General features: G+C 54.5%; 2 protein-coding genes across 8 annotated transcripts in view; one reads left to right on the top strand and one right to left on the bottom strand.

The window, feature by feature from the left end:
* FBXL20 (F-box and leucine rich repeat protein 20) overlaps positions 1-3,282 on the top strand; it is a 69,244-nt gene extending 65,962 nt beyond the window's left edge. For all 6 annotated transcript variants that reach the window (XM_054014282.1, XM_054014279.1, XM_054014281.1 and 3 more), the window contains one exon: positions 645-3,282. In XM_054014282.1, the coding sequence (XP_053870257.1) occupies positions 645-752 (108 nt within the window). In that variant the 3' untranslated portion in view covers positions 753-3,282. The remainder of the gene's footprint in view (positions 1-644) is intronic.
* A 5,625-nt stretch (positions 3,283-8,907) lies between these two features.
* LOC128829321 (transcription factor CP2-like protein 1) lies at positions 8,908-20,015 on the bottom strand. 2 transcript variants are annotated; one of them, XM_054014698.1, is made up of 15 exons: positions 19,852-20,011; positions 18,511-18,665; positions 18,257-18,330; positions 17,988-18,093; positions 16,805-16,911; positions 16,552-16,704; positions 15,499-15,609; positions 14,947-15,044; positions 14,787-14,841; positions 13,812-13,905; positions 13,097-13,187; positions 11,596-11,678; positions 10,849-10,994; positions 10,226-10,277; positions 8,908-9,661 (listed from the first exon to the last, which is right to left on the bottom strand). In XM_054014698.1, exons 1-15 carry the CDS (start codon positions 19,932-19,934, stop codon positions 9,624-9,626), a joined length of 1,446 nt encoding a protein of 481 aa, XP_053870673.1. In that variant the 5' UTR covers positions 19,935-20,011; the 3' UTR covers positions 8,908-9,623. The 2 variants fall into 2 exon arrangements, with proteins under 2 accessions (XP_053870673.1, XP_053870672.1); XM_054014697.1 differs by lacking the exon at positions 8,908-9,661 and having other exon boundaries at positions 9,668-10,277; positions 19,852-20,015.
* Positions 20,016-23,177: the final 3,162 nt, after the last annotated feature.

Raw genomic sequence — 23,177 nt, 5'->3', positions numbered from 1 at the left:
GAGCACTTCATATTGATCCTTCCCCATGTGCTAGGAAATAACTCAATCTAATCTCTTGCAAATAACTAACAGCATCTCTTGATGCCTTAGCCTTTACAGCTTGTTTTTTAACCTACTGGCTAATTCAAATCATTCGGTAATCTGCAATGTGTCCCCAAGTCACAGTGCAAATTTGCAAAGTTTGACTGTTATTTCATGATATAATTTAACATTAGTAGCTCGGCATAAGTAACCTATAGCATCTTAGACCAAAGAAGGGCAAAAAACTATTATTTGAGGCTATCACTGCCTTGCCAAAGCTCATCCAATAAGGATTTTTTGGGGTGAGGAAATGTGGTTTTGGTGAACTCTGCTGGAGTAGAGAGGTTTCCAGGCCACCCTCACTAGGCAGAAAAGGGAAATTGTAGATGAGAAAAAGAACTTGGTAACAGTCCAGGAAGATAAAATCCCAACCCTCCGCTCAGATCTGTAAAAGGCTTGATATTTTGTGAAAGAGGAAACATGCTTTTATTTAGGTGGCCAAGCTCAGAAAAAATAGCAGGCCCTTCAGTGTCTCACGTGCTTTTCAGTTGCTCGCCTGTATGTGACTGCGTATTGCACTGCCACCGCTGTTCTTTCTTTAAATACTGTGTTTATCTTTTCAGACCCATTTACCCAATATTAAAGTCCATGCCTACTTCGCTCCTGTGACTCCACCTCCGTCAGTAGGGGGCAGCAGACAGCGCTTCTGCAGATGTTGCATCATCCTATGACATTGGAATTGGTCATCCTTGCAAACTGAGTATTTAATTACACTTCTAGAATTACAGTGGACACCTGTATCTTCAACGAAAGTGATCCCAGTGTCATTTGCAAGGGCCAGTGAAAAGGGCTGTGGCACCGGGCCCCTGTAGCCACCCATACACACGCATATACACACGCACCACCTGTTCCAGCAATTGATGAACTCTGTGACATGGGAGCTGGATCTGTGTTGTCTTTTGCTGTAGGTGGATTGATATAATTCTGAACCATTCCTACTGGGCATGCTCAGAAGAAACTACTGGGGAGGGGGTTGTGCAAACCCAAAACGACTGCTGCTGGTTTTTGTTTTTTTGTTTTTTAATGTTGGAACAGCACCAAAATCCTTCGAAGTTGGGGGAGGGAGAGAAATGAACATGCTTTATTCTTGCATCCACTGTCCCAAAAAAAAAAAAAAGAGGTTTTGTTTTCTGTTCTTCAGTAAGGGAATGAAAACAGCAGCCATTGTGAGACATGATTTACTGTGCTTCGGTACTTCCTTGTTTCCATGCTAACACACTGAGCATGCTCACATTGAAGGTTCATCAGTTTCTTCTGTGTTTCGTAGCATTCAGCTAAGAGGCTTCCTAGATTGTTGTGATGATATAGCTTGAAATCTGTAATGTCGGGCTCAATTTTTTACCCCACCCACCGCTCAATTTTTTTTTTTACAGATTTCTAATTTAGTAATTTTTGAGATTATTGAACATAAGTTATTTATCAATAAAAATAAGACACTTTTTACCATTAGAAGGCTGCGCCTGAAACTGCCTGTCTGATGGGAAGATCTTAAATAGAAAGAGAGAGTGAAGCGCAGGCTAAAATCTCATGGGCTTATTTGCCCATTTTTACCAATATTTGGGTCTCACCTCTTTTGCATTTCAAGTTTTACCGCAGCAAAGAGAACATAGCTCACAATATAGGGGACACAGCTACATTCTACAGTCCAACTATTGATTCCCTGGCTCCTGCCCAAAAAAAAAAAAAAATCAGAATTGCGTTACTGCTTGTTGCCCTCATCAAGGAATGAAGCAGAAGGGACAGAAGACCTGAAAATCTATCACTGATTATTGCCACATTGTCGTGTATTGCGTTTGTGAACTCTCAGCAACTTTGCTGACGTTTGCATGTTCCACAGGTAAGTGTCTTGTCCTGGAGAAGCATCCATTTGAGTGAAATGGGAGCCACAAGGATATACCATGCTTCCAGTTCCTCCCAACTTTCAAAAAGGGTATGTTCTGGCACATTGTCATGGTTGATCTATATAGCAGCTGCGTTTTGAGTGATTCAGGCAAGCTTAACCCTGCTGCTTCAAGGGAATGTAGAGAACCTGTGACAGCCTCCATGTAATCATTGATTCCTTGATACCAGGAGTCCAGAATGCCCAGCACGAAAGATGCTAACAGATGCACTGGCATTGCGGGCTTAATGGGGCTGAACTTGGCCAGACTATAGCAGGTTCCTGGAAGGAGCGATCAGGTGTGAGGAATTGCTCTTTTCCTGCTGTCAGCACTCTGGGCTAGAAGAGAGAGCACATGTTTTGTGAATTGTTCCCAACTGACTGAGACACAGAGGAATGAGCATGCTTAATCATCGTAATGGTCAGAGTCTGAAGAAGCAGCACTCCACCGTTTATGGAGAAGAATTACAGGAGATGGGGAAGAAGAGATGGTTTTCTAAAGTACTAGTAATAGATTTCAGAGCTCTGAGGGTTTGTTTTTTTTTCCCTGCACATTTATGTGGAGGGCAGTGTGTTACCTTCCCCGGGCTGTCATCACCACCTGAGTAATTCAGGCAGTCAAAAGGGTCATTTTTAAGCACTGTATAAGCTATAGTCCTTCATCTACAATTCATTTCACCAATCCATCAGTATATGTTTGTGAATCTGCGAGATCTTGTGAATCTGCTGGAAAGGCATGTAGAAGAAACCCAGTATGCACTGTTTAAAAGGATACTGACAGCTGTTTTCCCCCACAGATTTTAATTTTTATATCTGTTATATTCATTAAGCCCTCTTTAGAAGCTGAGATAATGTTTCCCCTCAACAGCAGAGCTCAAATTCCATTTGCAAAACTTGCTACTTTCCCTTGATTTCAATGTGTCAGAAGGAGTCTGGTTACGGGTTTACAATGTTGCAGCTTATTGACCTCCCCAGCAAGTCAGATGTACCTCAATTTGGGCACCAGAAGTGGTCAGTGTTAGCACAGCTCCGGGAGTAATCTTTTAGTTAATTTCTGGTGGGGCAGGAGAAGAAAAAACAGTGGTTTTATAAGTCCAACTACAGAGGGGCTGTTTAATTTCTTGGCAATGGATTGCTGGGGGCGGAAAGGGGGGAGACACACTTAAGAATTTAGAATCCAAAGCGTTTTCTTAAACAGCGTAACCATTTGTGTGGCATCCCAAACTACTTGACAAGAGTCCATTTATGTCAAGAATCTCTTTTAAATGGTCTCTTCCTTATGTTTTGTATTTATAAATACCAATAAACAACCACTTTCCAAGTTTTGTCTTATTAGAAGAATGCCTTTGTAGGGCAAGAACTTCAACAATTTAGTGTTGTGGACAAGCTCTTGCTTTTGGAATTCTAGAATAGGTCCCAGGTGCATTCCCACTTTGTCTTGGTTAGCCATCAATCAGATATATGGGATTTCTAGGCACAGGGTTATGTCTCAGCCTAAGTGTTGCTGATGCAGAGGTGGTAATAGACTGGAGCACCATTGTTTGACCTGATGAATACAGGAGGTATCACGTATTGAGATGAAGGGATCATCGTTTAGGGGTGTGGAGGTTTTTGAGGGGAAGTGGCGGGAAGTAGTGGAACTTCTTAGAGGTTCAGCAAGGAACAAACCTGTGCTGAATATCTAATCTGATTTGAAGACTTCTGCTTGTGCCAAACGTGTGAGCTAAATTGAAGGACACCAGACTTCTTTCACTGGAGAGTGTGGTCTCCAGCGACTGTCAGTGCAGGTCTTAAAGACGTATCAGGCCATTGACTGTTGCATTTACTTATTGGCTCCTGCCTTGCGCACCCACCAAAAATCTCCACATGCAGCCTAAATTGCTGGGGTAATTCCACGGAAATCCATGTGATCCACAAGGATAGTGGTATAGGTTGAACCATGTATTAATTCCTCTGCGTAACCTGTGTCTGTCTTTTCAACACTCAGCAGCAGCAGGCCGTGAGTTGTCCATGGACTGGCGCAGTGGTTCTCAAACTGCACCAGTCGATGCACTTTGGGGAGGGGGAGGGGGGACGACCTTCAGAACAGACAAGAAGGTAAAGTAAATGAAGATGCGTCTCGTACAGAGTGGTTCACAGAATAGACAGAGACCCTCTGGACTAATGGAATTTGACATCCTCCAGTAGAGGTGCTGTGAGGAGCTGTAACAACCAAAAATAAGAGGCTTTTTTTAATTAAAAAAAAAAAAAAAAGACAGCAGTACTTTCAATCATGATTCTAGCACTGCTCCTGAAAAGGGTGGGACGAAAAGGTGTACCGTGCTGTCACAATGAATATTTAAAAAAAAAAAACTAAACAAAATTCCTATTTTCTAAACATTATTGTATTCTTCCTTTTTCCTTTTTTTATTTTAATCGAATGTGTTGTTCATGGCTGGCCCATGGTGTTGTGTTTTTGGTTTTTTGGAGGGGGGGTGCAGGGGAGACCAGTATGACAAGGTTCTTCACTACAGTGTCCTATTCGTGTGGGTGGGCAGGGCCGAGGGTTGAATTGACCTGTGATCCTTTGTCCACACACAGTGTGGCTTAGTGTTCGTTTTTAGTGAGGGGCATCCACCCAACTTGACCAAACTGCAGATTTTTCCTCTTTGTGCGGCTTTACCAACGAAACTGCAGAGTTAACCAGAAAACTCCCAGGCACCGGGAGTCACAATCCTACCCCTCAGCGCTGGGCTTTCCAACCCCATGCCTGCCCTCTTGAGGGCTTTCCAGGCACGTACCAAAAAACATACTTTGATCTTTCAAAGCTTCAGGCCAAAATCTTCACAGTCCACGTTCAAAAATCTGGTATCTTGCCGCCTTAGCCCTTCATTTCCATCCTTGAGGATAACCTTTCCCTGGGTCACATGCCAAAACCCACACAATTGCGGGCAATTGCACAGTTGATGGCAATTGCAGTAACCCACGTGCAGAGTGGATTCCTCAGCACAGCGCCACATCTCCCGTGAAGTCTGCTGGGTTTTTTAAATGCTTCTCATCTTGTTTACAATCCACCTCAGATCACTTCTGCTCCCTTGTCGTTTATCGCTGCAGGGAACATGGCCTTGTACCTCTGGATTCCACAGTGGAGTGACTGTCACTGCGACAGGGCATTACTCTCCTATTGCTTCTCCCTACCTCCCAGCAGGCAGGGAAGGAAAAGGTTAGCACATGTTGCCATGTCCTTGCAGCCACTGAATGGGTCTAGCTTTCCACACCACATTTACCTTCTGGTTTTGTTTTTACTTGGACAGTGATTTTTAAAGCAACAGCCAAGGTACGTGGAATTGCTGGCTTCACCAACCCGCCTCTGCTGCTCCTTCACCCCTCCGTTTACTGTCCCCACTGAGACAATCTCCCTCATGTCCCCTCAGATGTGCATTATCCCTCCCCAGCCACATGGAGGCCGTTCCTCTCCTAGGCCCCATCTGCACCATTGCCTAGCAAGGCTAGTGTGTAACGGCTTTTGATTGGTCTTGGCCCCATCCATTCTGTCCAGATGTCATCAGCTTGGCTACCCATGCATTGAGGCATGACGCTTCGATTGGATGTAAGGCCAGGACAGGTGGGGTCTTGGAGACTATTTAGCTCTCACCATGACAATCCCTCTTGCGCGGTCACCCCCCTACGATCCTCCTTTCCCATTGAGGCCATTCCTCCCGCACTAAAATCTTTAACCTTTGTGGATTCCTGCAGCCGACCAAATTCCTGAGCTAAGGCCATGTCTACGCTACAGAGCCTATGCTGGCATAGCCCATTAGTATAGAGTCTAGACGCCGCATATTGCAACAGAAAGAGGAGTTCCATCCACACAGTAACACCACTTCCTCAAACGACATGAACTATGCTGACAGTTGCATTTACATTGGGGACTTTGCTGGCATAGTTGTCCCAGCTAAGGGGTGTAATATTTTTTTTGCACATTCCTCCCAACATAGCTATGCTGGCATCACTTTGTAGTGTAGCCCTGACCTGGCTTTCAATTCTTCCAGAGGGTGGTTCAGACTCTCTTTATTTTTGGCTGTGAGGCTCATAATTTTAATTGAATTTAACTCAAAGAAATAGTTTTTATTGTGATGAGAAGACTTTTTGTTTCATTGTTTGCTTTTTAGCATTCAGGATTGGGTTGATGTTCTTGTCTTCTATAGTTCCTTTCTCTTTCTTGTCCCAAACACCTCTTATCTCGATCCAATCCAAATAGCTGCAGTTTTGGATTTGTTGAGTGTACTATTCTCTTAAAGTTGTATGTGTTGGAGTTAGGTTTCTTTAAATATTTTTAAACTTTGGTGGATGCATCATGTCCATTAGACTAACTTATTGGACACACATGTTAGAACCTTGTCATACACTCCCTTAATTATATATATTCTAGAGAGAGATCTGTAAAATATTATTTTAATGATATTGTAATCTGTGCTTTCCCCTCTCCTGGACACTAAGTGTGGATATAATATTGCCAATTAACTAAAAGTAAAAATATATATATGTAGCTAAATTGTACTTTTTTTTTTTTTTTTGGTCTGTGTGATATGCCGTAATCCTGACTAACGCTGCGGTTGCATTGTGGTGATGGTAGTGCAAAGGAGTGCCCACAAATACTGCGTTTTGAGGTCACGCAGCAAATAGCTAAGGATCATCTGACAGACTCTCTAACCTATTCTGTTTCTTACACACTTAGGCTGGGGGTTTTCAACATTGACTTGTACAGGAGCAGAGTTAGGCCAGCCCTGAGCACTTTTGAAATCCCACCATTAACACAACTGAAAGAGGATCTTAATTGTTTTGGGGAACGATTACATGTCCTGACTGATCCTCAGTCCTTGGTATTGCTGCTTGGCGAATGCGTTTGTTGAATCTCATTATTTTTGAAGTAAATGGCTCACTTTCTTTTTTTCCCAGAGTGCGGGACTTGGAATCTGGGGGTTTATGTTCGATTCCTGGCTCAGCCACTGATGCACAGTGTGGCTTTGGGCAAGTCTCTGCCTCTGTTTTCCCATCTGTAAAATGGGGATGATACTGACCTAATCTTCTGGGTTGTTGAGGCTTACGTTGTAAAGTGCTTTGAGATCCTTGAGTGGAAGACTTGTTACTAAAGATCCAAGTGTTAATATATTTGGCAACAGCTGAATGTCACAAACATATTAGCCCCAACACCACTGTTCTCCCATTGTGATGAAGCCAAGAAGTATCTTCCCTTCTTCTGTTGTTTATCCTCCTTTCATAGTACCAAACCTTGGGGGGTGGGGGAGAGGTGCCCCCCCCCCCAGTCCTTGTTGATAAGTGTGTGTGTTGCCTACTCAAAGCATCCTAAAATTGTAATTTACAGGATGTTGGGACCCCTCTAGTTAAAGACTGTAGCGAGGAGAACATGAAAACCGCAGGTGAGTAGTCACCCCAAGGAATGGAGTGAAAGCGACAGACCACAAAAATAGCTTCATTAATATTTCATTCACCACCAGCTTTCCTCCCGAGTCCATCACTGTATGTAGTCAGGTTTGGATTTGTCTGTGGCTAAACAATGACAAGAGACTGCTCAGAAAAGGGAGAAAACCAACCTATGTAAGATGAGATTCTGGTGCTGAGCATCCGTGGTATTTAGGATTGATAAGGGCTTCTTTACACGGGCGTGTAGGAGTTAAGTTCCTAATTTCCAAATGCAGTGGGAGTTGTCCCCCCCCCCCCCCTTTTATCCATGCTTCTGAAAATTCCAGCCTTAACTATGGCAAGTGAAATATGTCTGGTCCATTCATGTTTCATCACCCCACACTGCTTCTTTCACTTAACTGGAAGGCAGATAAGGGGGTGCAAACAGGCATCTAGTTAAAGAAATCTGGGTTCCCTTGGTACATTTTCATTCCCAACTGGATGAGAGGGGCTTTTCGAATGTGAGGGGTCATTGTTGGCATTCAGAGTCCTCTATGGGGGGGTAGTTCTCACCTTTCTGAAAGATGCTTCTTGCTGTAGACAGCATTGCATCATCGTCAGCAGGTTTTCCTCAGCACTATAAGGGCCAGATGTTTTTCATAAATGAAAGCTAAACAGAGGGGGGCCACCAGACGGGCTTGGGGAAAGCTATGCCAACTCCCCACTCGTCCTAAGCTTCATACGCTAGAGTGACTGAGATGTGCCCATGTGAAGGTGCATGGGGATTTTGAACTGCAGGGCTGTCCCTGGAAGCGAATGCATTCCTTTTTAAGAATTATTCTTCCTCCTATGTAGGAAGCAAAGGCATCCAAGGCTCAACACCTTTTGCTTTTCCTCAGTCCCGTTTCAATGGCTGATTGTGGCGCACGAAACAGAGCGCTGGGGATTTCTAAAAAATCACATTTTTAGCAACCGGGCTTAATACAAAAACGAGAGAGAAGGGGGGATGCTTTGCCTTGAGCCTAATGCAAAAGTTTAACCAGAGGGTTTTTAAGCATTTCAGTCCTAGCCTCCATAACAAGTCAACAGTGCCTTCGGGATACAAGTGCCAGGACACGTGGTTTTGGGGAGGAGTTTGAACCAGCCAGGGCTTTGCACCCAAGAGATCGGTTGTGTGGGAGGTTAATCTTAATCCCTGCTTCTCCCGTTGTATGGATGGGGGCAGTCCTACTAGGGCTCCATGCCTGTGCAAGGCTCTGCCTGTGTGCGTCCAAATGCAGGGCATGGGCTTGGAGCGTTCAGCTTTCGTACTCCACGGGCTTTGTACGGTGAAAAATGTGTGCACATCAGCCCAGTCCTGTGTCTGAGCAGGCCGGACTCCTCCTGGTCCCCACACACACGTTTTTGCCCTCAAACTAGTTGCTAGTGGTTAGTTTAATCCCGAAGCGGTGCCCCCGTGCCATGATCCAGAGAGGGATTTGAAATCCCATTAACGCACCCTCCCCCTCCCCCACCTGAAGCAGATGGCAGTAATAGACTGAAGCTTCAGCTCGGATATTTTTTTAATATAAAACGGATTAGACAATACACCATCCACATAAAAATAGAACTCTAAAAATGGCAGTTGGTTTTCAGTGTTAATATTAAGCCCGAGGAGACAATATTTAAAGGAGCCTGCTTACCTCAGCCTGAGGTTTGGTTTTGCTTACCAGTCAGGTCTGTGAAGGGGAGAATTTAAAGGAGGGTGAGGGGGTTTCCCGGCAGGCAGGGATTTGCAAAGGTTCCCAAGGGGGTTGGGTGCTTTGGAAATTCTGCCCAGAAGGCCTCTGTCCACAGATTTCCCCCACTAACCTCCTGACGTAGAGGCCTCCAGGTGACCGAATATCATTACTGACTTACGCTGGATTTGCACCAACAGCCTAGAGGTGAACTCCTTATGGCCGAGCCCTTGCGTGCAGGAGGCCACTGGCTGTGTAAGACAGTGCCACCATGGAGCATCAGTGTAAACATAACGTGCCACAGTCTACACAAACCAGAGCATGTCTTCAACCAGGGGGCACGTGACCATTTCACGAATGCAGCCCCTGGGCTGCCTAGATTCTTTCCAGCACTGGGAGGGGACTGCCTCGCTGGGAAATCCTCCTGTTGGCCTCGCCACCAGCTGCTTTGTGGGGAAATCTCCCTTGGGTCCAGACAGTGATTTGGCATCGCTTCTCTCCTTGCACTTCTCTGCGCTGAACTGTCCTAGATCGCTCTGCGCCTATCTTAAAATTAAGTGGTAGCCTTCTGGAGCCTGCACTGAGAGAGACAAAGGCACACGCACCCGTCACTTTCCCTGATCGGGAACTGAAGTCCTAATGTCTCCTCTTCGGCTTGAGCGAGGGCTTCTCCGTGCATTCGAGAGGACTAAAGACAGCGCTTTGGGACAGCCCAAAATCCTGTCGCCCTGTGAGAATGAAGGAGCCTCCCCCACCCCCGGCTAGGCCTGCACGGGCAGCTCTGCAGATACAGTATTAGCGAAGAGCCGGCGGTATGTTTTGTAGTAGCCATCTGCTTCCCCCAGTAGCCCTTCCCCCCTCCTTAGCTGCTTCTCTCCTCCCCCAATGAAGCTGCGTGTTTATAAATTAAAGTGTTTGGGGATCAGAGTAGGTAGATTCCAAAAATGTGTTCTCAAAAAGACCTCCCCAAGCCCCCTTCCCACCTCGTGTGGGTTTATTTTTTCTCCCTGTTTTTTTATGACCGATGTTCATGAGTCATTTTCCCCATTCTGTCATGAGCCAGGGCCATCACAACCGCGGACTGGAGTTTCCTCTCACAGGCTTGTTTTCCCCACCCTTTCCTTTTCCCAGGGAAGCCGTCTACCTTTGGTAACAGCTGCTACGAAACAGGATTCATCTGGCAGGTTCCTGACCATCTGCGGTGCCCCAGAGAGGAAAGAGACAAGGTTTAGAACGTGGGCAGGCTGCAGCGTGAGTCAGCTGCTTCTCCAGCGGTGCTCTGGCAGGATTTTAAGAGGCGGGGTGCGAATGGCTGGGGTGGGTACCAGTTGCTTGGTCATCCTGCTGAGTGCAGGCGTGATTGTATAATACCCAGCTCTTAGAGAGCACTTTTCAATGGTAGATCTCAAAGCACCATCTTCATCATTCTCCCCGTCTTACAGGAAAGTGGGGCACAGAGCGGGGACGTGAGTTGGCCAAGGTCATCCAGCTGACCAGTGGCAGAGCTGGGGTTAGAACCCAGTTTTCCTGAGTCCCAGACCAATGCTCTATCCGCAAGGCCACACAAGGCGGGACATGCACATACTGCCCTGTGCAAGAGGGACTTAGCCTCCTGCCCCCCCAGCCCATGTGATGTCCTATCCCTTCACCAACAGCAGCTGATCTTTTATGGGAAAGTCCAGCGCAAAAGCGGGCTCTGCCAAGCAAGGGAGGGGACGGAATGGGAGAAGGGAAGAGCCGGTTTCCCAAACTGGATCCCCCCCTTACCAAGTCACTGATGAGGATGTGAATCCCGGTCGGGCCCTGCTTGGAAACCTGCTGGATCTGGTTGGCTGGGAGGCTGAGCATCTCTGCCAGTTTATTGGTCAGTTCCGTAGCCGTGAGTTCTTCCAGATAGACCTCTTGGTACGGGGCTTCCAAAGCAAACCCCCAAAAGGAAGTGAGCCAGCACCGGGATTTCCCTCCCCTCCCCAAGAGCTTTGTCGGGCGACGAAAGGACCTCCCAGACCACCTGCAGCTACAGTGGCGACAAACCCACCCCGCAGGTCCAGCTCCAGCCTCTCCGGTAGTAGGAGAAAGTTTGGATTCAGATGCAGCCTCTGTAGCTGCCCCCGATCCCTGAAAGCTCCTGCTGACCTGAGGCAGGGCAGCCAATGCTTGATTGCAAGCCAAGGGCTTGATCCAGAGCTTAGGGAGAGCTGTCTGGCTAAAGGTTTTCTACAGTTGCCCATCACTGGGGTATCTTAGCCCCTTCCCCATAAAGTTGATAGGAAAGGCCCTAGTGGATTTCATCCAGCATCATTATATTGGCTTCAGTGGACTGCGGCCCCAGCCCTGAGCCGGATCCGTAGCCAGGGGCAGCTTTGCACCGATGGGTGCACCAGAAATGCAGCACTAGAGTCCAGTGCAGAATCTCTCCCAAGCCCAAGACTTGCTGTGCCCAGCCCAGGGTCAAAGGAGCATTGGCCTTGGCCCTCGGGAGCATTCACAGTGAAGAGTAGCTGCTTGTTTTACCTGGGTGCGAGTCCTCGGGGGTGTCTCTGCCATTGGCTTGGGGCTCCCTGGACATGTACAGGGTGAGCCGAGGGCGGATGCACCTGTGGAAGAGGAGAGGTTGTTGACTGGCCTATCGACCTGTAGTTCTTGTAGCCATGCTCGTGTAACGTGTATTGTACTTAGTGCCCAGGGGCCCCGGGAGCGATCAAGTGCTGTATGCGTGTGTGCACGTGTCCTCCACACAAGACCTCAATGCCAATTTTACAGGTGGGGAAACTGGGGCACAGGGCTTCTGATTCACTGGAGGCTGCGTAGGAAATCTTGCAGAGTTGGGAACTGAAGCCAGATCTCCTGGGTCCCTGGCACACCCCTCCCTCCTCTGCCTATGGGAATTCAGGGACGCCCCACCTCCCTACCCTACCTCTGCAGCTGAAGAGAAGCTTGTAATGAACCCCTTAGACTTGCATTGATCTGCCCCAGCTGGGGTGTGTGTGCGCGTGTGTGTGTGTGTGTGTGTGTGAAGTATTTACCTCCTGCCAGGCACCGTGGTTGCATGAGTGGGACACGCTCCTGTGTGAACAGAGCTAACCGAGCCTCGGCTGGGCTATTTTGGGGGGTGGGGAAAGCAATAGCATTGCCTAGTAGCTGGAGGAGGCTGGGATGAGACCCCACACGTCGGAGCAGCTGGGGAATGGGGGTGAACTGTGGAGTTACAATAGCAGGAGCCCGTGGCCTGAGAGCAGCTGGAAGGCGCAGTAACCCAGGGGTGCAAGAGGGAACAATCCTGCACAGGGTGGGAGAGGGGCTCGCTGTGCCTCTTCATGACACTCCCCCGTCTCGTCTCCTGAGATCATCAGCAGCAGACCTCAGGGCTTGTGACCAGGTCACCACTGTCCGCCGGTGCAGAGAGCCCATCGCTCCATGGCTGCTGCAATCGGAGCAGAGCCCAGGCCCCATCTCGGGGGTTAGCGCCGCAAGACTAGCCCCTTCTGCGGTCCTGTCCCCTGGGCTCTGCCAGGGCAGGGCCGGCCACCCACTGCACCTCCGCCTGGAGGCTGAGGCCAAGATTTCCAAGGGCTGAGCACCTGCCTTCTGAGAATTGGAGCCCCCCCAATTACTAGTCCCTCCCTGAAACCGGGGCCTAAATCTGGGCTATCTATAGCCACCACATCCCACCCCCTGGGACAGCACTGAGAACTTACTGACTAGTGACAGGCGCCAGCCAGGTGCAAAGGAGACAAGGAGCCTCCTCTAAGCTACTGCTAGACGAGGTAGAGCAGTGACTTCCTGCAGCAAAGTGATTGCTTAGAGTATAAAGCCGTTTGGGCAGAGACCGTCCTTTTGTTCTGTTTGTACAGCGCCTAGCACAGTGGGAGCCTGGATCGTGACTGGGGCTGCTAGCTGCTACTGCTGTGCAAATCCGTGGGCTCTGGGTCTGCCTGAGGACTGCAGGAGGGGACCCCGTGTTTCCCCCCTCCCGCCAGCCCAGGATGCAGTGTGAAGTTCTCCCCCCTCACACCTGGCTTTCAGCGCATGGGAGAGCCGGATCCCATCAGCCGCTCCACAGATCTGGATGAGGTCACTGCGGGAAAGCTTCAACAGGTCGGCTCCTGGAGACAGACAGACAGATGTGGCTGGCATGATCATCCCAGGGTGGAGCAGTTCACGGGCAGGGGCTGGACCCGCCATGCCGCAGGTCCCTCCCTGGGGAAGGAAAGCATCCCCCTGGGTGGGACTGAGCCGAGCAGGGCTCCTGTCTGTTTCACACCCTCCCCTGACTCCCCGCAGAGGAGGGTTAGGTCAGTAGGGGCTGAAGGCAGCCAGCTCTGTGCCAGACTAATGACTCCAGCAGCATGGACCTGTTGAGCGCAGGCTGTTCCTCCAGCCCCAGCTTGCAGAGCTGGTACCGGTCAAGTGGCCCATGTCCCTTTGTAAGTGGAGGCTGCTGTTCTGTGGTGACAGCGGTAGGTCCCCAGGGGCACAGACAGACTGCTCCTCCCCAACCTCTCCATCGTCCAAGCCACCCGGAGTTTATCCATGCGTCTCAGCACCTCTCCAGAGCACAGAGATGTATTTGTCTTGTGAGCATCCCCTTAGGACAGGGACAGAGCCACGCAAGGGTGAGCCTGGGCCAGAACCCAGCATCCCACCGCTGCCCCCCAGCTCTGGGGCAGGTTGGATCCACCCAGCCCTTCTCTCTAGTTTCACGGGCTCAGGAAGTGAGACGGCCTTACCTGTGAAATTAGCCAACATCCTGCAGTAACCGGAGAAGCGATTCTTGTGCAGCCACTGCTGGGTTTCCAAGATGGAGGCACAGGGACTGAGAGCCTGGGACAGACGGATGGAGAGCGGAGTCTTTGGAGTGACAGGTGGGCTTGAGACCCCAATCATGAGTTTTGTACGTACTCAGCAAGCCTCAGCCCAGCACTCACCCGCCTCCCTTGGACCTGGTGGAGTGACCCTGAGGGCTAGCTGGACGCCTGTGCGGAGACAGCCGCCAGGCGTAGCTCCAGGTGCAGAGTGACGCTGGTAACCCCCGGGAACCTGAACGCCTTCAGCGTCTGTCCCAGCTGGGCCCAGACACCCAGGTCTTGTCCTAGTACTAAATGCTGCAGTGTCCCAACCCGGGCGTGGGATCTCTTGCCATCCAGGTATCGGGCAGGTTCGGTAACAACCCCAGTGCAGCTACGGATAGCTGAAGCTTAGTTACCTCCGTGGCTTTTTCCGGTAGCGGGGCTGGGGTGGTCCCTGTGCGGCGCAGGGGTTAGAACAGGCGCAAAGGGCTCTGAGTTCCGTTCCCAAACGGCAGGGGTGTGAGAGCGGGAGCAGGGAGTCAGGACTCCTTGGTTCTGCACTGGGCTCTGGGAGGGGATGTATGATCAGGGAAGCTAGAGGGGGGTTCATGGGAATCAGGACTCCTGGGTTCTACCCCAGCCTTGCCGCAGGGCATCGGCTCAAGTCACGTAATCTCTCTCTGCCTCCGTTTGCTCCTGGGCAAGATGGGTGCACTAACAGCCACCCCACAGCAGGCAGAGACTCGCTTGAGTAGCAAGTGCTTCGAGTTCCTCCACCCGCCCGCCGGGAAAAGAATGATGGATCCTCTGTTACATGCAATGCCAAGGTCCCCTCCTGCCACCAGAGGGCAGCTGGCCATGGCACAGGGTGGGGGTGGCAGAGTGAGGAAAGGGGAGCGCCAGGCAGGCTCTTACCTCGGCCGTGCTCTCTGCTGGGCTGTCTGAGGGGCAGCTGGGCGAGGAACAACCCCTGCCAGGGAGAAGGGAGACGGTTATCCTGCAGCAGGCAGCGCAGGAGGGAAGGGGGGGCTACAAGTGGGGGGGGAAATCAGAGCAGGGGGTCTCTCCAGCTTACCTTTCAGGGGTCAGCAGTTTGAAGGCATGAGGAGAGGGGAGTCCGGGGGTGGCCGGGGGACTGTGGGGGCTGCTGGAGGCTTCTGGCCAGGGGGCGCACTGGAAGCAGAGGGGAGAGGATTAGGTAGTTTCTGCTTCTCGAGCAGTGCTGTGCTTTGTGCACAGCTCCCCCCTTAATGCAGCCACCTCTGGGGTGGAGGGTGAGACCTAGTCACCATCCTCCCCACACACACACCCACGCACCTCCCTGTCTGTGTTGTGGGGTTAGACAAGTGCGCACTTCCCAGCCAGGGGACGCACCTCTGGGGTTCACTATTAGGATGGAGTCCTGGTTATCTTGCTGCCCCGTTCAGAGCATGGCACCGATCCTGTCCCTTGACAAGTCAAGGCCCTCCCAGCTCTGCCCTACCCAGGAACGCTGTACTGCCACACCCCACAGCTGGGCTGCCGTGGGGGGCCCAAGGTACGGCTAGAAACTCAATGCCAGCAGGCTCGTGCCCCTCTCAGCTGCCCCTGGTGCTGTGGGGTTGCCCCACACCCGCCCCAAACCCACCTCTGCCAGCACCGTGCTCTCATAGGAAGGCTGGTATTTTTCTCGCTCCTGCGGTGACTGTTTCTCGATTTTCTCCCGGTCAGTTTTTTGTTTCCTGTCCGCTCCCTTGGGCTGAAAAATCAAATTCCCCCAATTCCAACTGGCCCCAGGAAGTGCAGACCCCATTGTATCGGCAGAGGGCCCCTCCCCCAGGTTGGGCCAGCAGGATAGGTTCCTCTGAAAGGCCCCAGCGCCCTCTACCTCTTTGCAGCCATCGATCTTCGCAAAGGATCTTAGTACTACTATCCCCATTTTGGTGATGGGGAAACTGAGGCAGAGCGGGGCAGTCACCCAGCAGGTCAGGGTCAGAGATGGGAATAAATCCACAGGTGCTGAGTCCAACTCTGGGGTCTTAACTATTGGACCACACTGCCTCCCATGCGGTGGACATGGCAAAATATAAATCTCTGAAGGGGGGTGCTAGCACCCCTCTGGTGTCTTCTAGCCCTTGGAGCACCACCACCCCCCTTCAGCTTCTCTGCTGGGCCTCCTGACAGACACCCTGTGTGGTGCTTGCACCAGCCTGCCAAGCTGAGGGGGGAGACAGAGTTGACCCCCAAGACAGAAGTCAGGGGGAGCATGGGAGAGCTGAGGCCTGTACTGCTCCCCATCTTGTGGAAGCTCAGGCCTGGCCGTGGGAGGTGGGGGCAGAGCCGGAGCAGTACCCTGCGTGCCAGTGATGGAGAGGAGGGAGCAGCGTTTAGTGGCTAGAACAGGGGACAACGGGGCAGGACTCCAGGGTTCTCTTCTTGACTGCGAGGCCGTGGACCCAGGGGATGGCTGGGCTATCTAGTGGCTGTATCAGAGGATGGCGCGTCGGACTCCTGGGTTCCATGCCCCCGGCTTGATCCCAGGGTGCCAGGCCCCTGCCCTGGAGGACTGTTACCGTGACCATCGCTGTTTTAATGGTGCTTCCGCCCAGCCTCCCCCCAGCCCAGGCAGCAGGGGACGTTAGAGGAAGCCAGAGAGGGGGCCCAGGTCCATGCCCGGGCAGGGGCAGGGCGGTGCTGGCACCTTGAACACTTTGATGAGGCAGCTGGCCGAGTGCAGGTGATCCACGTGCTCGCCCTTCTCGTTGGCCTTGTAGGTGTCGATCTGGATGCGGAAGGGGACGCCCTTCTCACCCCCGTTCTTGCGCAGCGTGAATTCGGTGCTGATGCAGTGCACCTGCCGGGAGGGAAGGGGTGAGAGTGGCCCCCTGGATCCCCCCGCCCCCCCGTCGGCGCTCTGTCCCTCCACCCTCCCCGTGCTCCACCCAGGCTCTGACCTGCACGAAGACGGACGTCCTCTTGGTGGGGTCCCAGAGGAACTCCACCGTGTTCAGCAGGGTGGGGTGGATGTGCGGCTCCAGCACCCCGACAGACAGGGGGATGTCTGCAAGCAGGGCACAGAGGGATCAGGCAGGACCGGAGCCAGGGAGACGCGTATGCAGAACCGCAGGTGCCCAGACACCACAGGGATGGGCACGACGGAGGAGCCCATGTGGAACAGAAGGGGCCGAAGGATCCGGTGCCTGTGAGCCCCTGCCCAGCCACGTGGGCATCCTACTGGCTACATTCTCGGAGCTCTCACCCCTCCCATGAAACCGGATCACAAAGCCCTCCTATGCCATAGCGAATTCAGCTTCCCAGCCCTAGGGGCGGGGAGCTGTTCTCCCCGTAGCGACAGCGAGGCTGAGAGAATGTCCTGCCCAAGGTCCTCAAGTCGGGGCTAGGACCCAGCAGTCCCAATGCCGGCTCTGACTACTGGACCAGGCTTCCTCCCAAAGGTGAGAAGAGGACCCTGGAGTCCGGGCTCCCTGTCCTGTGCTCGAAGCACTTTATGGGCCCAAATCTTCACAAGTGGCCCAGCTCCCAGTGTCTTCAGGAGCAGTGCCCGCATAGGCGGCGCTGAATTGAATCACAGCTCCCCAGTGCCCCCAATTCCTTCAGCCTGGTTCCCAGCCCTCTGTTCTCATCCTCTGCTTCCTTCCCCCACCGCCTCCACGTGGGCTGGTGGAGCTGGGCCAGACCCGGCAAGGGGGAGCCTGGGGTTCCCCCAGAACTCTCAGCAGCTTGCCAGGGCTGGGATGGCATTTCTGGGGTGCCAGGACCGCGATGGAGGTGGGAGGGCACAGGGATAGGCTCATGCCCAGCCTGGCTTAGCACAGAGGCCCACCTCGGATTCCTCCTGCCCCCAGAGTCCCCTCTGTGCAGGGCCTAGCATCTGGTCCTGGTTCCTCTCGGCTCTGACCCAGGGACCCCTGCCCGCCTTGCTTCACCCACATCGGAGGCTGCGCTGCTCTTGGGGGCTTCCTGGCCCACCTGGATGGGATTCTAGCTACGACCTGGCTGGGCTGCAGATGCCAGGAGCGAGGGGCACCGTGCTCAGTGTGTGAGACAGAGATTAGGGGTGTGGACCCCGTCTCCCTTGGGCACAGCCAGGCTGCTCCCGGGGGCAGCCAGACTCACCAATGTCCAGGATGCGGTCGCCGGGGCGGTTCCACCTCCATCCCTCCAGCTGCTGGTGCTCCGTGTACTGCAGGCGCCGGTCGTGAAACACCACCCTGGCCACGCTCTGCGGGAGAGAGGGGCGTCAGGCGCTGTCACGGGCCAGGCTCCGTGGCCAGGAGCAGATGGGCGATGGAGCCCCGCCAGCCGGGGAGGGAGAGGTCACGTCACGCAGCAGGGGTCGTGGCCTGAGCACGAACCGCTCAGCCCCCATTCTCTGCCCCCCTCACCTTCAGCAGCTTCCGGCACTCGGAAAAGTCGCCCAGTTTGGGGTTGCACAGCAGCCGGATCTCGTAGGACTGGCCTGAAAGAGACTGGGTGTGAGACCCGGGGACCTGTGGGCAGGGGGGCCCCAGGAGGTGTTCTCTGCCCCCCACTGTGGGCAGCTGGACCACTGCTAGCCCCTGGGCTTACCCTCTCCGGCGTGGCTGGGGGGGAGCCGATGAGATCACAGCATGACCCCCCCGCCCAGGGCACGGCTCACCTTGGTTGAGGTAGGTGAGGGTCTCCTCGTGCTGTTTGATGGCGGGCGAGGTGGGGGTGCAGAGCACGTACTGGAAGGCCGGGCAGTGCAGCTCAGCCGACGTGGAGATGTTGTTCTGCTCCTCCTGCTTCAGGAAGGGCAGCGCCAAGGACTCCCTGCGGCAGGGCAGAGCACACGGCGGTGGGGGCGGCGTCCCCTGTGCGCTCCCCCTCCCCGCAGCCTTCCCAGCATGTGGGGGGGGGAGAGTATAATTCTCCTATCACACTTCCTCCCCAGCCCCTAGTGTCCTGAGCATAGGCCTGCGAGCCAGTCTCAGCCCAGCTCCTACCACTGGGACCTGGGCACATCACTCCCCCTCTCCTGAGCCTCAGTTTCCCCTCAGAAGCATTAGCCTGCCCCATCTGCTGGTGCTTAGCCCTGAAGGGGTGTGGGCCCCCAGGGATTACTTAGGGTTAGGAGGAAGGGGAGGGAATATTTCCTCCGCGTGGCAAGAAAATGCCCCTGACCCTGGAATCGTCTCTAGGGGGTGGAAGCCCGTTGGCCCTCGGGACATCTAGACCGGACAGCACAGGAGGAAACACAAGTGGGAAGGATCCTGCCCTGACTCCGGCGAGGTGGCTGGAGCCCAGTGGGGGCTGTTCCGGCTCTAGTCCCTGCCTCCCAGGGCTGGTTGCGAGCGCTTGGGAAGGCACCAGCATTAACCCCTGGGGGCTCGTCTGCCAGCTCGTGGCTGAACGGAGTGTAGAGGTTTATTGGGGGGGGGGTGCTGCCAGCCTGGCCTGCTAGCACCAGCAGCAGAGGGGGCCCCACATTCAGTCCCTGCCAAGGGCCTGCTGGCCGGGGGGTTCAAGAGCTCCGTGGCCAGCCATGGGTGGCTCTCAGCCCCTCTGCCAATCAAACCAGCTGTGTCTCCCCATGGTGTGTGTTGATCACAGGTGACGCAGCTTGGGCAGCCCTTGGCAATCCATCGTCCGCACGAGCCAGCCAGAAAGGTCCTTCATGCTTGGGGGGGACAGACCAAAACCAAATGCCTTTCTCCCGTCCAGAGCCTGTGAACTGCTTCGTCAGATACACAAAGAGAAGGGCCTGGGTCTTCCCCAAACACCCACTGAAGGGCCTCTCTCACAACAGAGGGCACTGAAATGGGACAATCCCCTCTCCTCCCTTGCCGTCCATTTCTCACACACGTACCCCTTCCGCTAGCACCGCCGCTGTAATAACAGGCCAGGATCTCCAAGCCCAAGCAAAAATGGATATTCCTGGTTTACAGAAGGGGAAAACTGAGGCACAAAGGTAGCGAGGGTGGGGGAGCCATTTGGGGGATGCGAAAAAGCCACTTACCTGAGCAGATTGCCGCCGGAGCAGGGGTACATCTCCCCCGGCCCCGGCCAGTAGTGCTCAGGCTGACTGTGCCAGAACAACATGGTGAGGGCGTGAGGCTGGACAGGAAAGTCCCCAGATCTGAGCCAGGGGCGCTGTCAGGCGGCTGTTGTCCGGAGAGGCAGCTCCTGGCACCTGTCTTTATGCTCCCCAGGTGGGTGTGTGCAGGGAGACGTGCTGAAGGATGGGCCAGCGTCCAGCTGGCTCTGAGCAGTTGGACACACCCTGGGCGGGGGGGGGGGGGGGGAAGGACGGGAGCTGGAGCCGTTTCACGGCGGCTGCCCTCGTCCGTGTTACAGGAGGTGGGCGGTCATCGCTGGGGCATGAGCGGGCAAAGCGCCTCGTGCTGGAGCCGCAAGCCAGAGATGGGTTCCTGCCCCTCGCAATTAACCGAGAGCTGCGGTCGGAGGCAGCAAGGACCCGGTGGGACGTGGCACAAACAGCAAAAACAAGCTCAGAAAACCATAGGCACGTCCACCCGTCCCCAGGGGCATCACCTTGCAGTGGGCATTGTCTGGGTAACCCCTTCCCCATACTTTGCAGGCGCAGGAGACAGGTGAGCGCCCAGCTAAGCCGTGATCTGGCATGGGGGCATGGGTCTCTCTTGCCGGGGGATTTGCCATGCACGGTCTGCGCTGGTGCAGGAGAACCCCAGACATGCCATCGTCCCCCAGGCCTTTTGCCTCCTGGGCGCTGCAGCTCGCAGTATGTCATGTCGTGCACTCAGGCCTGGGAAAGCTGGGACAGGGAATGTGACACGTGTGACGAGACGGCGACGGCCGTTTTCCTGCGTTGTCTCTGCCATGTTACATGCCTGTTTAAACAGCTTTTCCCACTGGGCATCTCCGAGGTGGGAGCACATTGCAGAGTCAGCAATGAACGGTACCTAGATTGGCCGGCGGCTCAAACGGAGGGAGGTTTGGCTTTAGCAGGGAGGCAAATGGTGAGGAGCAGCGAAGCCAGGCCAGACGCGGGCAGGGCCCAGAGGCGGCAGCGGCCCGTCTGGCTGCAGAGCCCCCGGTTTGAGCAAGAACCCCGGCACCGAATCAAAAACTCCTTGATTTGCTCTGCTCGGGTGCCAAGTGCTCAGAACGCTGGGCTCTGCGACTGCCACCAGCCTGGTAATACGGCTACGTGTACCCATGAACATCGGGAAGGAAGACTGCAGGCTGTACTTCCAGGATGGGGGCCTCTATCCCGGGAAGCAGTGGGCTCTGCAGGGGTCAGACTAGATGATCACAATGGGGCTTTCCGCCCGTGCACACCGTCTATCCCAGCAATGCCCACCTGGGGTGCACGCGGCTGGCGCTGTGATTTCATTGGCTTGAGGTCTCCCCAGTTCCCAGCTCTGCCCTCCCATCCCCTGGGTGGGTGAAGGATCACACCTCTTCCCACCTGAGCGGGTGTAGCTGCGCCAGCAGCTGTGTGGGCCTGGGTCTCTTCCCAGCTGCATGGAGCTTTCCGGGGCTCCCAGGAAAGGGGGACACTGAGCCGAGGGGCTGGGGGGAGCAGAGCCCAGGACTGCCCCGGGGGGAGCGGAGGGGGGTGGGAAGAGCTGCTGGTTTACAGCAAACACTTTGCTGGGGTTTGTTGTGAAAACAGGCAGAGCCCAGAGCCAAGGGCCCTTTGTTTTGCTGAGCTGGGGAAATTCTTGTCTTCCCTGTTTACTGTAGCGGGGGCCCAGGGTGTGGGGCAGCAGTGGGGCTGGGACAGGGGAGCCTGTGGCCTAGGGGGCGGGTGGGAAGCAGGGGGCTGGGGGGAACACTAGGAGAATAGACGGTGGCTGCTGCTCCTTCCTGTGTTGGCCTAAATTCGGCCTCGCTTGGTGCAAGGGCAGGGCTCCGGGCACGGGAAGCACCGTGGGGCTGAGACAGACGGGAGCCTGTGCTTCCCCCCTGCGTCTGTGCAGAGCCCCGAGCCAGGACGGAGGCCCCGCATCCCCCACCCCGGTGCTGCTGGAGGCCGTTTCAGCCACGGGTGCTGCCCCGGCCACCTGCTGCAATGACCCCCCTGAGCTGCGCCAGCCCCGCAGAAGAGCTGGGGTGGGGGCGCACTCTGCCTCCTACATGGGGGGAGCCCAGAGCCAGGGGAGCCAAATCTGTGCCTGCGGGGGACACCCCCTGGGCCAAGGCTTTTGAGCCGTGCAGCCCATTGGCACCAACTAATGGGCAACAGGGCACTGATGAATCCCCCCTCCCACCCTCCATCTGATTTCATCCTGGTGATCGGTTCCCTCCCGTTGGGCCTAGGCTGGCATCAGAGCAGCTCCCCCCCCCCCCGCCCTGGTCCGTCCATCGTCCCCTCTCTGACACTCCCGTGTGGTGTTTACGCACAAACACGGGGGCGTGCTGCTGGCTGGCTGGGTGCACGGAGTCCGCTCCCCCGGCCCGTGTTTACACAGCACACAGCCCACGCCGTAACACGCTGTCCCAGAAACCCGGAGAGACGTGTGTGTGTTTGGTGTCAAAATAGACGGCGCTCACTGGTAGGGGCGTGGGGGAGCCCTTCAGGAGGTGCTACCTGGGGGTTGGTGTCCAGGGGTCAGAGGGACTTTTGGGGGACTTCAATGCGTTGGTCTGATCCAGGGGCCCAGGGAGGTGGGGGGAGGGATACCCGGCTAGTTGGCCCGATACTGATCCACTGCAGAGCGGCTGGGGGGCTGGAGGGGGAAGCACTCCCACTGCAGTGAGCAGAGGCTGCCGCTGTGCGGAGGAACCAGCTCCCCGAAGACGAGGACAAGAGCCTAAGTCCTGCTGCGGGCGCAAGTCGTGGTCCCCCCTCTGAGACCCCTGGTGTGAGCTACACATGGAGAGGGAGAGGGGCTCAGTACAACCCAGTCTCCCCAAATTTCCCGGGGGCAGGGGCCCAGCAGCCCCCTCCCTGCTGGAGGGCTCAGACCCCGCCCCCCCAGCCAAGCTGGAGCTGAGCCGTTCAGACCCAGCACCAGGCTCCCCCCAACGGCTGGGCTGGTCCCCGATCCCAGGCTGTGGCCCATCCCGCGCCGGCCGGGCCCATGAGCAGGGCTTGGGGCAGGTGGATCCCACTGGAAGTGACTGTGGAGGGCAGAGGTGGGGCAGGACAGTGGGGCACTGTAGCGCATTGACCGACGTGGATTTCCATGGACCAAGCAAGCGACGGGTCCCTTGGGGGGGTCAGGTCCCGGCAGCTCAGAGACACCCTGGGGTCCCATTTCTCAGCCCATGGGGGGCTGGTGGGCAGGGGGTGTCTCTGCAGCACGCAAGGAGTCTCCTCTGCCCCCTAAGGATCCGTCTGCGGGGGGGGGGGGG

Source organism: Malaclemys terrapin, chromosome 25, assembly GCF_027887155.1.
Source record: "Malaclemys terrapin pileata isolate rMalTer1 chromosome 25, rMalTer1.hap1, whole genome shotgun sequence".
In the NCBI taxonomy this organism is placed as follows: domain Eukaryota; kingdom Metazoa; phylum Chordata; order Testudines; family Emydidae; genus Malaclemys; species Malaclemys terrapin.
Note: the sequence above shows the minus strand (reverse complement) of the source record. Positions and strands in the feature narration are given on the sequence as shown.

Bases quoted from the DNA above. Each gene is read 5' to 3' on its own strand.
- LOC128829321 (XM_054014697.1), bottom strand. From the start codon at position 19,934: ATGTTGTTCTGGCACAGTCAGCCTGAGCACTACTGGCCGGGGCCGGGG. The intron at 18,331-18,510 runs GTGAGCCGTGCC...AGTCTCTTTCAG, and splicing joins CCTCACCTACCTCAACCAAG to GCCAGTCCTACGAGATCCGG. The intron at 11,679-13,096 runs GTGTGAGGGGGG...CCTCTTCCACAG, and splicing joins TCCCATGCGCTGAAAGCCAG to GTGCATCCGCCCTCGGCTCA.